Source organism: Prinia subflava, chromosome 1 (assembly GCF_021018805.1).
Source record: "Prinia subflava isolate CZ2003 ecotype Zambia chromosome 1, Cam_Psub_1.2, whole genome shotgun sequence".
NCBI lineage: Eukaryota > Metazoa > Chordata > Aves > Passeriformes > Cisticolidae > Prinia > Prinia subflava.
Genome location: NC_086247.1, coordinates 145,364,722 through 145,379,044, shown reverse-complemented (window position 1 = coordinate 145,379,044; position 14,323 = coordinate 145,364,722). Strand labels below are relative to the sequence as shown.

The following is a 14,323-nucleotide window of genomic DNA, read 5'->3' as shown; positions in this document are numbered from 1 at the left end:
CTTCCCTTGTTTACTACTTCAGAAGCATTTTTGTTGTTACAGATAAAAATTGAACATGGCTAAAATTAATGTCATCAGGAAGACTCCTGTGCATAGCACTGAATCTTTCCTGAGGGCAGCTTCAAAATTGCTTCCTGCCAGTAAGCAGGCAGCAGTACCTTCTTCCAAATCATTAAACCAAAGCTAAAGTAGTTAATTATAAATTCAAGTAGAAAATGCTTTTTCTTTCTTTTGCACTATGTCAAATATATCTTTCAAATAGATGAGATTTATCTTTGCTAAAGCTTTTGCAAGCTGCTGGTCGAAAAAAAGGCACATTCCTTCTATATCATCTGTGCTTTTAGTTTCTCTTTTTCCTTTTTTCTTTTAACTCCTCACTTCTTTTGTTTTGTTAAACAAAAGAATTATTTCACTGTCTTGAGTTACTCCTGTGAAATCAAGTTTCTGATTTTGCTGAATTTTAGTTTTCAATGCTGCTTTCAGTGGGTACTTTCTTGAAAAGAAATCCCCATTTTATTATTTTTTATTGTAGTACTTTTTCCCTTTCAATGGAATACATACTTAAGAAAATTTTATGAAGGAATGCTGAGTTGGGATGGCAGCTGGGTTAGTGTTCTCAGTATCCATGCATTCTGCAGGAGAAACTCCAGTTTCACCTAATCTGATTCAGCTTCCTTTAAGGTTTCTTTAGCTGCTTGTGAAATACTGTATTTACATGGTCTTCATGTCTTTTCTGATTTTCTTTTCCTTTTTAAAAACGTTTGCCTCACTTACAGTGGTAATGGGACCAGAGAGCTTCAGCGACTCATGTAACCTGTGCTGAATTTTATAAGGGAAAGGTGATGGAAATTCCCATGTAATCAGACAGTTCCCTTAATAGCATTCTTTGTTCTGTCTTGAATAAAGACATTACTTTAAAAACTGGGTGTTAAAAGCTCTTTTGCTTAGCATCTAGACACAGAATCCTTTAGAAGGCCCATTAAACTTTGTTACTCTTGACACCTGTCTATTAAGACTGTCTTTTAGCAAGATCATTTCAAAAAAGCTCTGTGTACCTTTTTTTCTTACTCATTTTTAAGTGCTGTACTTTAAAGTTGCCAAACAGATGGCTGTTCATTGTAGCAGTGATAATGTCTTTTGAGCCTAGTAATTTACTATTCTATTGATTCCACTTAATTATGTTTTATGTAGTGGTGGGTGAACTTGGTTCAGCTTTGGACAGAAGGCATGCAACCGAGTATGGCAGTTCTGCTTGAGGTGGAGAACTTGTTAGCTTGATTTCTCTACTTTAATTTTTTTTCTGGATTGGAGGAAACTGCCAAGAAAAGCACTAAAATTGCAAAGATACCCCAGTGACCATGATAACAATTTTTCTGAGCCTCTCAATTTTGCTAGGAAGATAAAAGAACATTATATACGTATGTAACATACAGAATATATTGTGTGTATACTTGGTTAGGTGTTATTTTCTTTAAATAAGTAGTTTAATGTTGATAATGATCTGTTTGGGCTTCCCTGAACTGACATGCAGCAGTTTAGGTGTGCAGTACTGCTAAATCCTGTGTAGTCCTGGTTCCTAGATTTTGAAATGAGACTTTAATAAGCCAGGTTTTTTGATGTCTTGCAAGTGAACCATGATTACTTAATTTCATTCTGAGGTATTTGAGTCTAACAACAGGTTTATGTGAGTTAAAAATAAGTGGCAATTTTATATGTTACTGATTCTTTTTAAAAAAGCTTTTGCTTTATGAATTATGTAATTTCATTTACAGTGCTAAGTGTATACTGAATGTATGTGTTTCTGACACCTAGGTCATCACAAACTTAGTGAAAATGTTGAAATCTAGGGATACAAGGAGAAATTTCTGTCCACCAAATCACTGGCTCTCAGAACAAGAAAACATTAAAGCAGATAAGGTAAGAGTCATATCCTTTTCCTCAAAGCCTTACAGGTGCCAAGTTTTCAATGGTAAAGTGTTTGATTCCTGACAGTATTAATGATGTTGATGTTGCACAGACTGTACAGTTTAAAACCTGGAATAGTGTTGCTTTTCTCTGTTGTAAGAGTCTTGCATCTGTTAAGAAAATTGTATGTTAAAGCACGTTTCCAGTCCATAAAGGGGAACTTGCCCTACGGTGCAAGAGTGTAAATCATTGGCATTTATAGCAGAGGAGACTTGGAAATCTGGTAGCATTTAGTTGTATCTTCTCATGGTAAAAATGCTAAATGAAAGAATTGCTCTGTAGTGGGGAAAATGCTCTTCCAAAGTAAAATTCAGCAGCATTTTCTATACTTACCTCACCTAGAAATTACTCATTTTTCTAGCAGCTTTTGAAGAGAATGACTTTAATCTTAAAAAGTGCATTATGTGTGTGCAAAAGAGAAAGCTAATACCTGCTGTGGACTAGGTTCCTTTGAATCATGACACATGCTCAGTACGAAATAAACAGAACATTTGACATCTCAAAATTCCAAGTCAGCTTCTCTAGTGCCCTAAATACCAGAACTGAGTAACATTGTATGGTATTTTTAAATACATGGGATTTATATTGTATTGTTGTTAATTGTGCAGCTCTCCTGTAAGCACAAGTGTAAGGAAGGATCAGCAGAAATGAAGATGTTGAGGCATTCAGACACTCCTGCATGTGACAACTCTGTGTATTTAGTGTGCAGTAGTAAATTGTAATAAATGGTGATGTGTGATGAGGTCCTGTTTAACTGTGAAATCCTGTTAATCTGTCAGGTCACACAGCTCTATGTGCCATCAGCCAGGCATGTCTGGAGAGTCAGGAGGATGGGGAGAATAGGACCTCTGCAATCTACTTTGGATGGTAAGACACTGCCTGTGCAATTTCAGCTTTGCTAAGTCAAAGAAAGAGTTTGCCTTATGCAAAGAAATCTGTCTTTTCTAGAACTCAGTTGAGTATTTTGTAGTAAAATCTTGGTAGCCAAAAGCAAGACAATCTTTCCTAATTTTGGTTAATGTATTTTTAAAAATTGTGTACTTTTATGCATGTGTGTATATCTTTAGAACGTTTAATGTTATTTAATTTAATAATTTCTTTGCCCAAGCTTCTGCTGGCATTGATGAGGGGAAATGATAGGTGAAGAAATCATGTGTTTTTAAAATAATGTATTAATATGTATAAAAGGCCATTGCATAGAATAGAAAATTAATACAGTTGCAAAAGATGTAAAGCATTGAGATTTTGCTTTTAATGTATACTATAAAGAAACATTTTCATTATGTAATAGACTGTAACAAACAGGCTTTGCATGGTAAATATTAATTCCTGTTTATAAATACTGTCTCTAATTAGATAAGGCAGAAACTTAAGCCTCTGAATTACTCAAAATATCAGGATTTTATGGAACTTGCAGAGAAGGAATTGAGAATGGCACAAACTTAGAAATCAGGGTAAATTTACGCTAGATTAGTTGTGCCAATATCCTTTCTTATGTAGACAGTCTGTTTCTTCCAGCTTTTCATACCTTTTCAGCTTCACTATTCTAGAATTTTACCTCTCTGTGATCAGATAAAATAACATTAAATCACTGGCACTTGTGCAGAATTAATAATGAATTAAAAATGGGGCCTTTAAGTGGCCAAATGATTCATCAGAGGAGTCCTTCCTCTCTTTCAAGATGATGCAATCTGCTTGAGTTTAGCCATGTACAGTAGATCACGGAGAAGCTGTACTCTTTGAATGCTGCTCTAGGGTTGTACAGAATCAAGAGCTTTGTCCAGGATTGAAACCTAAAGATTTCTAGTGGTAATTTTTATTTGAGTAGCTATGATGGTAAAAGTTCATTTTGATTACCTTATTAGTGTAGTTGCCAGATAGTAACTAGTTGGCTCAGTTTAAGTACTGCTGAGAATTTTTAATTAGATATTTTTTCAGTTTAGTTTCTTTCTTTGGAAGTCACTTCTCCTCCACATTAGCAATCCTTGTTTCTTTCACTGACCTACACGACTTTCCCCAGCTGTTTACACTGCCTGGATGTTCTCCACTGTCAAACCTGTTCCACATTTATCACTTCCACATTCTCCTGCTCTCCTGGCCCTCACACCCACGGTACCTCGAGCTCTCTGCCGGGTCTTCCTTCCCCAGATGTCCCCAGTTCTCTCCATTTCACACCTCCCCTGGTGTGGGCAGAGGGGGGATGAGGAATGCCTGTGCTGTGCTGGGGTGAGCAGCTGTGTGCCCTCCTTTTCCTGCCTGTGCCTGTATTCTGGTCACTACAGGAATTTCTCCTCTCTGGCCCGTTGAAAATTTTCATAGTACTTGGTATTTTTGAATCTCCTGTTCTCTGTCAAAGTTGAAGTTTAGCTGATGAACTCAAGATGCATGTTGGAGGCAGGATGGTGAGGAAAGATGGCAGCGTGTTCATGTAAACCTCGTTTTTGTATGAAATCAGGCTAAAATGAAAGTGCAGGCAACATGAATGTGTGAAAACAAGCAGGTAACCTTGTGCACATGACTTGTTTAATCCCTCTTGACTCCATATGGGTTAAAACCAATTAGCATGAAAGTACTGCTGAATCACATATGGTCATGTTTATTTGTGCTTTTTCATTTACTTAAATGGCAGACTTGTGAGTTCTAAATGCCCTCTGTATTGATGACTCCATCCCATATTTCTTTTTAAAGAAAGAAGCTGTGATGGAGAAATGCAGATAAAATTGACTAATTGACTGAAATAATTGAACTGTCGAAGTCATGTAGTAGTTTACCTTTGCTGTACATGCACTTTTCATTTAAAATGCTTTTAACTGTTAGCTTAATAGGCTTCATACATTGACTTTAATTAAAAATGTTTACTAAGTAAACTAAAGGTAATCACAAATAAGCATTTTATCAGAAATTTCAAAGGCTTGCAATGTTTAAAACTGTTTCCAATGAATATATATCAAGATTAGTGATGTTTAGGGTCATATCCTATTAAATCGGTGCTTAAAATATCCCTACTTGAAGTGCTTTGGGGATTTAAAAAACAAGCAAAAAAGAACATTGAAGTGTTCTGTCCAGAAGATTTCAGAAGATGCTTGTCACTGTGGATAGAAGCCAAAGAAAGAACCTGGAAACTGTAATCAAAACCTTCCAGACAGGGTAGTGGCGTGAAGCATTTACTTTGTAATACACTCTATGAATAGTTCAGTCTCTGGAGTCTTTTTTCAGAGAGGTGGTTATTAAACATGAAAATGAAACAACCAAGGAACTGTGGGTGTTGTTACCACTGTAGACTAAAGTCAGGAGGACCTTTGGCCATGGTGGCTCATCAGTGAGCAATACTGCCTGCACTTAATTAATCTACAGTCAGGTATGTGCTCGCCTGAATTTCCTCCCATGAAGTTAGAGCAGGATTGTCCTTTCTACAGTGTGTCACCAAAAGTTGAGTTGTTACCTAAAAATACCCTCCATGGGTTCAAAGGAGCTGCACAGTAGTTTGGGAATTGCATGAATGAGCCTCTGCTGTGGCTTCTTGAATTCTTCTCCAGTATTTTTGTCTTAAGTACATTATGCAAGTTCTTGATGCTATTTTCACTCTTTCCGCAGTGATTGGGATTGGATGTGGTCACTGTGACTTTGCTGTCAGGAGAGAAAACTCATTGAAATAAATGTTATCTTTCTGTTGGTTTCCTTAGATTTGTTTTAATTCTTAAGGTTTTTACCTAAAACAACTTGATTGAAAATAGTGATGTAGTTGAAAGCACAATGACTATAAACAATTTTAAGCATGAAAGCAGGAATATACCTGCAATGAAAATTCTAAATTAGCACAGTTACTGTCTTTATCACGCATTTTTTCCTAATTTCTAAGCTAAAATGTCAGTAAGAAGATTTTTTTTCTGAATAAAGGTATGGAAGTACGCATTTTTATATGCATTTTGTTTTTGTGTGTTTTCGCTGTTTATATTGCCTATAGCAACTAATGTTTAAAGAAAGGTAAGGCTTTGAGTAAATATATAGTAAAGGAACTATTTTGATGTATGTATTATTTTACAAAGTAGATTGAGTCACTTGATACAAAATAAATTGTTTTAAAAAATGTTCTTTCCAAAATTTTTAAAATTATTATTTCTATTTTAAGTGGGTTTGGAACCAGCACCTCTTTCTGTATCTGAAGAACGACAACTTGCAATTCTGACAGAGCTACCTTTTGTAGTTCCTTTTGAAGAAAGAGTAAAGGTACCTAATTTCTAATTTAATATACAATTGGTTTTTTTAGCTTTTTGTTTTCAGTGAGTGTAAAAAGAGCACTTAGTGCAGTGAAACTGGATCGATTCCATACAGAAGGATATGGCAGTCTGCACTGTTCTTCTGTTCTCATGCAGCAACTGAACATTTGAAGTTAATGACTTTTCTCTTACTTTCCAACTTATGTTGCCCTTAATAATATTAGCATTTTAGATAAAATAAAACTTCATAAAGTCAGAATCGTTTATTCGAGACAGATGAGAGCAGTTTGCAGTCCCGGCTCAGAGATGATTGCCCCCTCTTGTGGTGGCACGGCTCCCGTTGTGTGTCTGCACCAGAGCGCAGTCACAGCTGGAGATGGGAGCGCTGGGTGGGTTTGCTCCAAGTGAGATAAGGGATCTCCATTCTGGGAAATTAACTCCTAGAGATGAAGTTCTGCATTCGTGGCTGAGTAGCTGAACTTTAATAGAGTGTGTAGCTTAAAACTTGCAAGATTCTTGTAACTGATTGATTGGAATTGCTTCTGAATGTTCTTGAGATTTTATAGATGTAATTGTTAGTTCTATTACCTATTTTACTTTGCATCATAAATATTCTTAAAGCATTTTTTCTGTTAAGCACATTTTTTTTAAACTGGTTTAATTTTCAGCAGTATCAATTATGTAAAAACTGGTCCCTAAATTGTCTTGGAAATGTTACATTTCAAGACACTGTCAAGGGAATGAAGAGTAATTCCACAGGGAAAGTTAGTCTTTATTTGTCAAAACAGACAGAGGCAGCTTGGTAGAAAATGTGTGGTTTTTTATCAGGCTTCTATGAAACAGTTGTTCCAACAAAACATCTTATTACTGTATGGCAATCTCACACTAGGATTACAGGGAAATGTTAGGGGCTGACCTCAGGAAGAGATCTCTATGTCATGACTTAGTCACTGCCTTCCAACCTCTGGACTTATTAAAGCTGTGTTGAGAAGCATACATGTTGTGTTTTGGAATTCATAAAGCCTTTTTTTGTACAATTTTAATTCATAGAACCTTAGGTGCTATTACCACAAAAACAGAAGTAACAATGGCATGGAGAGATTGGAGATGAGGATAAAACTACAACTGAACTTGTGTAGTCCAAAGAGGAGATCCTGTTACACTGTGTTTGGGAACAAGTGTGTAGGGTCCTTTTTGTATAATAGTGAGAGTCAGCATTCCTTTGGAGTCTCTTACTGCCTCTACAGAGCAAATTGCAATAAGGGAAGAAAATACCAGGACCATAATAAGGGTTTTTTTCCCTTTTTGTCAGTTACTGTCTATTGCTCTGTAATTTAACATGGTAAGCTCAGTGCTGTTTGTATATGTGGGTTGTTTCATATGCCCTTTCATTTTCTGACTTCCTTATGCCACTTTTACCTTGAGTTGCCAGATAACAGATACTCTTACAAACAATTGTAGAGTCCAGTTCATGGCAGGCTCTTCAGCTCTCTGGCCCCAGGGATTGTTTTCCCCTTCAGCTTTAAGGCACATTGGGGTGCAGCTTTCAGTCTGTGGGAGGTGGTGAGTGCAGTTTGTAGCAAGTGCCTTGGTTCTCACCTCCTTAGGCCATACTTTGGTCAGCTTGCTGTGGTGATGCTGCTTCCCATGGTGTGTGCTTCAGTCAGCATTGCTTGTTCTTGTGAGTTTGTCTGAAGTCATTGCAAATGCTTCAGTTGTGCATTTTTCTAGAGTTCTCATTTTCAGCACTGACGTATCCATGGACATTGAGTTATGTAGGGAGTCAGTACCAAAAAGAGTTTTGCTGTGAGATGTAATACCAGATGATTTTTTTCCATCTAGAGTTCAGTAGCAATAGTTAATAAACTGTATCTAGTTCTGCTTCAGGAAGGAGAGTGGTGGTGAGCATATTCTCATGCTCTGTACATAAAAAAGGTGCCTGTAGCTACATGTCTTGATGTTATAAAACTGTAGTAAAAATCAGACCAGAAGGCACCTCTGGAGGTACTCAGGTCCACATCCTTCCTCACACAAGATTAACTTCAGTCTTGGATCAGCATGTGAAAAGACTTGTCCAGATGGGTTTTGTCTGTCTCCAGAAATGGAGATTTCACAAACTCTCATGTAACCTTTTCCAATACCTAATCACTCCTATTATGAACTTCTTTCTTTAAGTCCATCCCTTGTTTCTCTTTCTGCAGCTTAGGAGTATTTTCTCTTGTTTTCTTGCTGTGTACCTTAGGAAAGATTCCTGCTTTGACTATACTGTAATCTTCCTGATTGGAAAGCATCTTCTCCACTAGCAACAGTTACCCATAAAAACAGTAGATTTGAGACCTTACTCCACCTTTGTTTGCTGTGGTCAGATTTCCTCTTTCATGGTAAATTTGCTGTTTTTAAAAATCCCTGCAGACTCCTACTTAATCTTCTTCATTAAAAAAATGTTCTGATATCTTCCTGAGAGATTATATCCCTTGGAAAATGTACTAGACTATTTATTGAATTGGGAGTGATGTCAAGAGAGGATATAGTAAACATACACTCCCTGGATAGAGGGAATGTTATTTAGGCAACCTCCTCCCACGCTACATCTTGGCATAGAAGCACAACTAGCTGCAGTTACTCTTCAGGGGAACAGGTTCCTGTTGTGAAGACTTGAAAATAGACAGTGTGCAGTTCAATTTGTACTTCACCTGGCATAATTGTTCTGAATTTTATGATGCTCTGGTTATTTTTTTAATATGGCAGTAATATCCATGATTTTAGCCTGAATTATTTGTTCACTGCTTATACAGGGGGAACTGGTACCTGTTTTCTTCTTACTGAGAATGTTCCTGACCATTGCAAACAGCAACAAAAAATGATTTACCAGTATTGAGAATAACCTCTGTGTGTGTCATGGGACGTTTTTCATTTGTTTTTGAATACTTTGCATTTCAGAACTCTGAAAGTTAGGGAGGGGAAACAATGTTTGTAGATGTGCCTCTTTATGTAGAAAAAGCTGAGGATGGTATCTTAGCACAGAACAATTCTTTGCATTTCTGTCCCCCTCCTCCCCTTCCATGGGTCATGGCTCTGTATTAAGTTTCTGCAGCTCAATGAGAGAGAAGACAAATCACTTCAGAGTGAGTGCCAGAGGCAGGTCAAAGGACAGTAACTGTAGTGAATAACCATCTCTCATTGCATTTAGATCTGCACATTGACATGATTGCTCTTTTCACTCATTTTAACAGATTTTTCAAAGACTCATCTATGCTGATAAACAAGAAGTTCAAGGAGATGGGCCATTTTTGGATGGAATTAATGTCACTATCAGAAGAAATTATATTTATGAAGATGCTTATGATAAACTTTCTCCTGAGAATGGTAGGTTTATAGTTATAGCTTGTTTTAACACTTTATGGTTCTTACCATGTAGTTCCATATTTGCTTATTTGACTAGTATGCTGTAGGTGTGTCAGCTGTGAGATGTGAAAGTTCTTAGAAGTTTAATTTCCTTGTTTTTACAGAAGTAATTCTCACCCATATTCTTTCTGATTATTGCAGTCTAAATAACCTCTTTACAACCCATTTTTATGGTGCTTTTCTTCCCATTTGCTTGTCCAAATAATTGTAATTTGTATATTTTTCTATGTAATTCATTAGATATTAACTGCTTTGGTAATCTTTGCCAGCAAATACATATGGACTGAACAGGATTTGCTAGGTACAATGTGTCTGATAATAGTGCAGGGCTCTTTTTAATGATGGGGTGTAGTAGTGTAAATTTTACTACATTGAAGTACATCACATGTTTGTGTGAAGCTGTATGAATCTAGCACTCACAGTATTTTATATGAATACAATTTTCAAGTTAATCCAGGGTCTCTTTTAAATATTTTGTAGGATTTTTTTTCTTCCCCTACCTATGGTCTTGTCCACTTCTTTTTTTGATGACTCTTAAAACAACACCTTTTCTACAACACAAGTGTTTGACAAACTGAATGTTCTAAAATCCAAGCCAGTAATAAGAATTTTGCTACTATTTACAAGGTCAATTTTTATTCTAGCATATATAATTTGTGTGTGTAGTTGCATGTATTTTTATCCATCCAACACTGAAGCAGACAATTACATTTGAGTTTGTCTCTCTCTGCAGAACCTGACCTAAAAAAGCGCATTCGTGTTCACTTGCTTAATGCACATGGTCTTGATGAAGCTGGTATTGATGGTGGTGGAATTTTCAGAGAATTTCTGAATGAACTCCTCAAATCAGGATTTAACCCTAACCAGGGTTTTTTCAAGACCACCAATGAGGGGCTGCTTTACCCCAACCCTGCTGCACAGATGCTCGTTGGAGACTCTTATGCCCGACATTACTACTTCCTTGGGAGAATGCTTGGAAAGGTAAAACCAGTGCTCTGCACTAAAAAGCTACAGCAGTACTGAAATTAGTCAGTAATGGGTTTTTTTCTAGTTAGGAGGAGTGGATGGGAAAAACAAAAGGTTTTCCCAGACTTGAGAGACAGTAACTTTCAGATGTTGGGTATGAACGTTAATACTAATAAATTTCTGGTTGATTTTAATAAATTATATACTTGGGAAATACAGGAAATTTTTGTTATCCTGACTGCGAGTTGAGGAAAGTTTGCATGTGTTTGCTTCTGTGTATATGCTTGTGCTTAAGGTTGATTAAAGTCAACAGCTCTACTCTGCATTTAGTGATTTTCAACCTGGAGCTTTTAGGAGTATGACTGCAGTTACATTTCCATCATTTGGAATATATGAAACGAGTGTTTTAAACAGTTACTAGTTGTATGAGGTATACAGTTCTTGGTAGCATGTAAAAATTGCCATCAGCATTTACCATACTTAAGAGCCACATGCAAATTAATTTTCACATATTCTGTTTGGGCATTTGTACATTTTGTATATTTCTTGAGTTTTAGTGCTTGATAATTCAGTGATATGAATGTTCAAAGGCTAATAGATGCTTGTTGAGCTAGATGAAAAATGAACGGGGAGGAACAAAGACAGAAACCATTACAAACATTAATTACATTCAATTTTCTTTTATGGTCAGGTTTAATACTGAGGCTATTTCATTCTAAGCACTTGAAATAATTTTTATAAAGCTAATAATTGTGAAACAAAATTTGGAATACAAATTCCGTTTCAGAAAAAAAAAGTATTAACTGCTACTTACCTGTTTAATACTGAAGGTTTTTAAGATGTAAAGGTCTCATTTAACTGCCTGAAGGATTTTGGAGGCTAAAATCCTGCTGTTGCCTTGCAGTGAGGTTTAAGGTGCAGTTGGATGTCTTTGTAAAGTAGCTGGAAATGGTTTCAAGGAATGTTATTGGCAAATTGTGAATTGTTGAAACAGTTCTGTGCTTGGGAGTTGCCAGTCAAAACTGCCTCTTCGTAAGCAAATTCCCTGCTAATGCATCCTAGCTACTGCCATATCCAAACTTCTTAAAGCATGGAAATTACAAATCAGCCATTTCAATAAATAATCTTTGAGTGATGCTCCCACTCCTGTTGGGAGATGGATTCAGTACTAATACAGTAGTTGAGAATTATATCTGATACTACACATCCAAGCTTGATTTTCTTTCTGCATGAATAGGTGTTTGGAGTGGGAAAGCAAATACTTGTGGTATTGTTAAGGAAGTTACTTTACCACAAAAATGTTTTGTGTATATCTAGGAAGGAGGCGGGGATTAACTGTCAGGGGAAGTTTGAAACACTATTAAAAAAAAGAGTGTAATTTTGAGTCTTTAATTTCCTCTGTCAAAACAACACATTGCCTTCTGTAACTGAATTTCAAATATTAGCATGGAGACAGAATAGAGACAGAAGTTGCAAAATGTGTTTTATCTCACAGAGTGCTACAAGTAGAGATTTTTGTCTTTTTCAAATCAGAGAGCCTATTATTTAACATTCTGAAAGCATAAATTGTATTTGCAGTATGTTTAGATAAGGTAAGAATTGACAGTACTACTTAATAATTACCCTTGCCCAGGTGCACAGGCACCTTTTTAGTAGTGTATTTAGAGACCTGATGAATTAAACAGAAAGATAAGGCACGACCATACTATTCAAAACCTGCCAGGATTGTGATCTTGGTTAGGTTATTGAACACCCACTCATCCGTTTTCAAAAATGTGTCCATTTTATGCTTTGCACAGGGTTATTTGAGAGCAATAGTGAATTATTAAAAGCCCCTTTGCAAACAAAATAGATATAATGCAAAGGAAGCAATCAGGCATCCACAGCAATTTCTTATTTGTGGAAACCAGTATGTAAAGAGTGCTGCCACCAAAAACTCTCACGTAAGAAGCTTCAGTGTTATCTGAAAACAAATACATTAAAATACAATAATTTATAGAAATTCTCTGTCTCTTAGTAACCACTTCATACTAATATCCAAATGCGTTTAATTTCAGCACCATAAAGTTACACCTAATTCAGTTTTTCTTTTCATCAGGAAGTTTCTAACAACTTGGCATCTTCTTTGTTAATTGGTCAGTTCAGAAGCAGAAACATCTGAAAATTTAAAATATATCTTGAAAAATGGTATATCTGAAAATGTAAATATTTTTAATCCTGAATAAATTACTGACTTTTGGATGTATTGTTCTACTTAAGGAAGAAACTAAAATCTGTGTACACAATGCATAGCTTGCTCATGCAGCTTTTGTAGTCACTGGATGAGCAAAAGGTCTGCTAGAAATAATATTGTGTGATCATGTCATTGCACATGTTGTCTGAAATCATCCTTAAAAAAAAACCAAAAGAAAAACCAAACAGAAATTACTTTGCTTAAACAGCAGCTACTCAAACACTTCCAAAGTTTACATTTCTCAACTGTCACTGACTTTACTCTGAAATGTAAATATTACCTTAGCACTGGTGCCTTTTAAGCATTTTCCTTTCTCTTCCTTAAAAGTTAAAGCTCAGCTTGCCGTGCACACCTTTGGTAAGAGTCTCCCACTGCCAGAGGGGTTAGAACCTCCCAGTGCTGCCCACTGGAGGCACGGCTGGGACTCTCTGAGTCCCGGGCTTTGCCTGAGAGCCAAGGCTGTCCTGGGCTGTCAGGAATGTTCAGGCAGAGGAGTTCTAACCCCAAATCCTCTTTGTTGTCCTCTCTGGAAGCTAAAGCCTTCTTGTCCCAAGTGGTGTCCCAGAAGGATGGACGGTCTGGATGCTGTGATGCTTTTGCTCTCTTGGTAGTTTTGGGCTGTGGGCAGGTTCTGGTTTGGTTCCATTTCCATTCCACATGCAGGAGTTGTTGTTTTGGCTGCACTGAAAATCCCCCCATGTACAGACTCTGTGCTGGAATCAGCTCAGGAGGACACAAAAGGTGCTTTATTGACAGGCTGTCAAGAAGCAACAGAGCAAGGAAGTTTGGAAGCAACACCTGAGAATACTAAATGAGGATTTTCTCCATGCTTATTCTTGACTGGTGCTGCAAACCTGAAAAGAGGGAAGCATTGGTTAACTATTCCAGCAGAAACAGTGACAGAGAATTAAATCTGAACTTCATCACGTTCTGACCTAAACTCACTCTAGTATGCAACATATTTCTCCATTTCCAGTTTACATTTGCATTTATTGAATGATGTTACTGTGACAGATGTTGTGGAAAAGGACATTATTTGCATTTGGAATTCTTTGACATCAAGCTGCTAATTCTTAGGATAATTTACTTAAATTTCATGAAGTACCAGCATTAGTTTAAGAATATGGCAGGAAATCCATAGATAGATTAGTATGACAATTTTTATGGTTTCCTCTTCTTCCCTTTTGACATAAACCTGCTAGTTCTTGCATTTATTTTGTTTTGCAGTGACTATTTTTGCATGTTAAACAGAGTGACTCTGACAGTAGAGATTTTTGTATGATACATTCAGTGTCTTTGAATTTACTGCATTCTACCACCTCTCTTATTCCAGAATATTAAATAGCACTTGTGAGTCACACACTCATGTTGCTGAAGAACATTTTTTTTAATACAATATTAAGTCCCCTTTTCTAAGTAATAGGATCTGCAGTCCTTGGAAGACACTAAGGTTTTCTGAAAAGATTTAGATTTGTTTTGCCAAGACCCAACTTCTGTCTTAAATTTTTGGGAAAGCAGTGTCTAGAACAAAATGTTT

The 14,323-nt window shown here is 36.6% G+C and overlaps 1 protein-coding gene across 1 annotated transcript in view; it reads left to right on the top strand.

The window, feature by feature from the left end:
* The window catches only part of UBE3C (ubiquitin protein ligase E3C), a 71,333-nt gene that overhangs the window by 32,198 nt on the left and 24,812 nt on the right, over window positions 1-14,323 (top strand). Inside the window, exons 14-18 of the mRNA XM_063415806.1 lie at window positions 1,813-1,917; window positions 2,745-2,832; window positions 6,095-6,192; window positions 9,416-9,548; window positions 10,321-10,568. Of these exons, the coding sequence (XP_063271876.1) occupies window positions 1,813-1,917; window positions 2,745-2,832; window positions 6,095-6,192; window positions 9,416-9,548; window positions 10,321-10,568 (672 nt within the window). The remainder of the gene's footprint in view (window positions 1-1,812; window positions 1,918-2,744; window positions 2,833-6,094; window positions 6,193-9,415; window positions 9,549-10,320; window positions 10,569-14,323) is intronic.